General features: G+C 33.6%; 1 protein-coding gene across 1 annotated transcript; it reads left to right on the forward strand.

The window, feature by feature from the left end:
• The first annotated feature begins 1429 nt into the window (after positions 1 to 1429).
• LOC107551638 (thy-1 membrane glycoprotein-like) lies at positions 1430 to 2323 on the forward strand. Its single transcript, XM_016233323.1, has 2 exons — positions 1430 to 1758; positions 1842 to 2323. Exons 1-2 carry the CDS (start codon positions 1431 to 1433, stop codon positions 1943 to 1945), a joined length of 432 nt encoding a protein of 143 aa, XP_016088809.1. The 5' UTR covers position 1430; the 3' UTR covers positions 1946 to 2323.
• Positions 2324 to 4703: the final 2380 nt, after the last annotated feature.

Raw genomic sequence — 4703 nt, forward strand, 5'->3', positions numbered from 1 at the left:
TCACCTGTTCATTAAAACAAAACTGATAAACTGAATTGATCAAAAGTGACAGTGAAGACATTTAAAATGTTACTCAAGTTCTGCTGTTCTTTTGAACTTTCTCAGCGAAGAATGCTGAAAGATTTTATTTTGGTTTTCACAAAAATGTTAAGCAGCACAACTGTTTTCAACACTGATAATAACAAAAGAAAGAAAAAGAAATTCTAATACCATAATATATAATATAATATATAAATATATATATACGAGACTTGTCATTTGCACTTATATATTGTTGCTCTTTTGTTAGTTTTGACTGCTTTTATTGTCCTCATTTGTAAGTCGCTTTGGATAAAAGCGTCTGCTAAATGACTAAATAAATAAATAAATATAAAAGTATACTTTTCTATGAATACAAAAATGTATCACAATCAATAATACATTACCTCATGTACAGCTAAAAAAAGTAGACCTCTCTGTACATTTTTTTTTTTTCATTTAGCTTTACCGACTCACTTTTGTTAAATGGAAAAGAGCATCCAGGACAAAAAGGAGGCATGAGATTGAGCATATGATAACAACTATATTTTTTGTGAGAACTTTTTAACATAAAATAAAAAATAAATAACTGCTGAACTGTTGACTTTACAGTAATGTTTACAAAGCATCATGCACATATGCAAATATCTACACTGTAAAAAAATCTGTGACATTTAAGGTAAAATACTGGCAGCTGTGGTTGCCAGAACTTTACCGTTAAAAATATGGTAGCTACATTTTAGGTTTTACAGACTTAACTTAAATTCACAATAACATACCGTATTTCATTAACTGATGTAATATTAATAAACCAACATATTGAAGTACTAATATCTGTTTTGAACCAATGTAATGCACTGATAACCACCAAAAACAGGTGGCGATGAGAAAGTCACATGTTGAACCAAAGCTCATCACAAACAGCTCTTCTACGAGCTGAGGAAGGCAATATTTATATATAGAAGGTGCACAGTCTCATTCACACAAACACTAAACACCATCATGGTAACACACATGATACTGAAATAATGCAATAACATTAATTTAACAACCTTAAATGTAAGATAAAACCCTAATGTACACAACTAATAAGAAAAAACTAAGAAGAAACATAGTTATTTAAACAAAAAAACCCCCCATCAAATATGAAGTGTCATTCAGGGAATTCTGAGAGTGTCAATTTAAGGTTTTTCACTGTAAATTATACAATGACTTTTTATTTTTCACTTCCAAAAACCCTATTTCTAACAGTAATTTACTGTACATTTATTCACCGTATATAGTATGGAAACTTACTGTTATCCAATTAACAGGTTTTTACTGTAATATTTTTACAGTCTTTTACTGTTAAAATCACAATAATTTTTTACAGTGTAAATAACAGGACTTATGATTTCTCATCTTCAGTTCTGATGATCCCAGTGTTGTGTCAGGATGAAGAGAGTGTAATTACAGTATGCCAAGAGGAAGATAATGACCTCAGAGTGGACTGCCTTCTGGAGCCCAGACCCAACTACCACACAGACTATGAGTTCTCCATGTCCAAAGGCCAAAAGGAGATCATCATAAACACCAACATCTCTGGAATCATGCCTGAACCCAAGTTCAGGCATAACACATTTGTGACAGAGCTTGAACCATACGGATTCAGGCTGACCATTATGAGCTTTGCCATCTCTGAGAATACAACTTTCATTTGCAAAGTAACCAAGATCCAGAAGACTCTGTTTGTTGAATTAGGTACAGCAGCTCTATGGTGTCACTATATAAAACTAGAATGAATACTTTCTCTGCCTAAACCTAAACTTGTCTTTGCCTTCCAGACAGCGTTGAGCCCTGCTCTGCCATCAGTGTGTTTCTGCTGGGTTATCCTTGGCTTAATCTTCTGGTTCCTCTGTGCATCATACAGCTATGGGAAGCCTTTTAAGAAACAGTCAGCTACGACATCATATTTCCAGAGTCTAAATAAAGTATTTCTGTAGATTTCTCAGCATATTTGGGTATTTTAAGAAATGCTGTTCAATCTACTTGCTCTGCCTTTACTGTAAAGTAAGTGCTGGTTGCTGCCTCTATGAAGGTATATTTATTTATTTTTTTGCCTTTTTACGTGTCTAGCTAAAGCACAGCTGAGGACATGTCCTGTGTGCAATAAGTTAAAAGATATTTAAGGTTCTTGACTGCTAATGAGGGGTACCAAAATTGTTGATAAAGTTATGCCAAACAATTGTACTGCATCTTAAAATGCTTCGAATGAAATGCATTAGTATAGATAAATAAATAAATGTAATAATTTATTGACTTCATTTCCCAGCACAATGAAAAAATACATGTCTATCTGATTTTTCCTCAAAGTTCACATGTTTAATTGTGCACAGTCGCACATTGTTTAATGTTTGTGTGAAAGAAAAATTCTTTAATGGCATATAAAGTATAGTTTATTTTGATCTTTAATAAAACATGTCACTGGTATTACAGCTCTTCATTTTGTGAAATAAAATAAAGCAACAAAATAAAGAATAAAAGTTGGCGTACTAATAATTTCAAGATTAAAATATGAAATACATAAAACATAACTCAAAGATATGTGCATGAAGTGTGATTAATTTTTTCATACCCAGCTTCAGGGTCAAAATGCATAGTACAGTATATGATTACCCTTTTAAAGCACATGTGCAGTTATACATTTAAAACATTTCAGAACTACAAATGCCACACTTGATGGGGAAAACAGATTTAATTAACAGTAAACAATTATCCACGTACTGGCATTGGGTGAATTTCATCAATGACTGTGATTTGTCTTGGATCCCAAACACAATTTGTACTATTAACTTACTATTAAAATAACAATGAATTATGTAAAATTGCATGCAAGTAACCCTAAGTCAAACCCAAATCCTAACCCTAACCATATAGTAAGTACATGTAGTTAATTAATATTACACATTACTTATATGTATAATTACACTGTAACAAAGACACCTTAAAATAAAGTGTAACCAACTAATTTAAGTTGTTATTATGAGATTTTTAAAATGGCTTTAAAGCACCAGATACATTTTTACAAAGACAAAGTGGTGACTTACCACTCATGTTGCTTCTAATGCTGACTGCAAATCTTCAGAAAGCACCCCCCCCCCACATGACTGATTGATTTAAATGTAGCAACATACTATAAGTGAGATCTTTATAAAATGCATACATGAAAAGCTACACCAAATACACAAACACCACATCTCTGTCACAAAGTACAGCAAATCATGGACACATTTTATTAAATAGTTTCACAGCAGATGGAAGAAAATACCTTCTATACAACCCAACCGCTGGGTCAAAACAACCCAATAGCTGGGTTTGTCCCTTTTTAACCCAGCGCTGGGTTATATTTAACCCAGCATTTTTAAGAGTGTATTGCTCTTTTAAGCAGCGTGGATAAATTAGTATGTTGCTATAAATGAACTACACATCATGGAGGGAGTGAGATTCATACTTCATGATGGAAGACAGCTTCCCTACCATCTTTTCTTGCCCAATTTCATCAACAGAGGGCAGAGAGCACCCCACAACTGAGCTGACCTTCCTAAACAGTTTGTTAAGTCTTTTCTGTCCCTCTCAGAAATCCCTCCACCCCAACACACAACAGCATAGAAAATAACAGATGCAACAACTGTATCATAAAAAGGCCTTAGCAATACCCGGCACACCCCAAAAGATCTCAATCATGTGAATACAACATGTGTATACGACTCTGACCCCTTTTAATTCATATGATCACACCAGTCTAGCTTGTTATTTAAACAGATTTCCAAGTATTTGTAAGATTTCACAATTTCAGTATACACCCCACGGATGGTTACAGTGGATATGTGCTGTGTGTGTGTGTGTTTTTTTATTATACTAAAATTTCTTTGGTTTTACTTGCATTAAGTTCAAGGCTATTCAGCCTACACCAGTCCACAAAGTTCACAATCAGCTCTCTATATTCATCTTCATTTTTATCAGCAGAGGTGGACAAAGTACACAACTCCATTACTTGAGTGAAAGTACAGATACTGCTGGTCAAATATTACTCCATTACAAGTGAAAGTTGTAAAGACAGATTTGTACTTAAGAGTACAGAAGTACTTGCTTTTAACAGTACTTAGTACTCAGTTGGCTGTTTCATTTAGAAGGCGGGACCATATTGCCATTGCAGTTTCTCACATTCATAAGTATAGGAGTGAACCGTCTTTGTATTTCTATAGTATTTGGTTAAATGCACTTGAAAAGTCAAAAAACATAATTCTCATTATACTTCCGGCTCTCTCCAAGTGAGTCGGGGCCTAATAGTTAGAGTGTCAGACTTGTAACCCAAAGGGCGTGGGTCTGAGTCTCGGATTGTAGGCAGTGTTGGGCAAGTTAGTTCCAAAATGTAATACATTATATATTACTAGTTACTGTCTTTTGAAAGTAATTAGTTACATTACAATATTACTGTCTCTGAATTGTAATGCGTTACACTTCTTTTGAGTTACTTTTGAGTTACTTTCACCAAAATATCCACAGAAGTATTATAAAATGCCAAAATGTAGTTTATTGCTGCTCAATAAACTACATCTAAATATTCCCGCACAGTTTAATAGTAATGACTTTATGAATTTCTTCACTGATAAAATAGATAACATCAGAAATACAATAACAAATGT

This window comes from Sinocyclocheilus grahami, unplaced genomic scaffold, assembly GCF_001515645.1.
Source record: "Sinocyclocheilus grahami isolate Dianchi unplaced genomic scaffold, SAMN03320097.WGS_v1.1 scaffold428.1, whole genome shotgun sequence".
Lineage (NCBI taxonomy): Eukaryota > Metazoa > Chordata > Actinopteri > Cypriniformes > Cyprinidae > Sinocyclocheilus > Sinocyclocheilus grahami.

Bases quoted from the DNA above. Each gene is read 5' to 3' on its own strand.
- LOC107551638 (XM_016233323.1), top strand. From the start codon at position 1,431: ATGATCCCAGTGTTGTGTCAGGATGAAGAGAGTGTAATTACAGTATGC. The intron at 1,759-1,841 runs GTACAGCAGCTC...TTTGCCTTCCAG, and splicing joins GACTCTGTTTGTTGAATTAG to ACAGCGTTGAGCCCTGCTCT.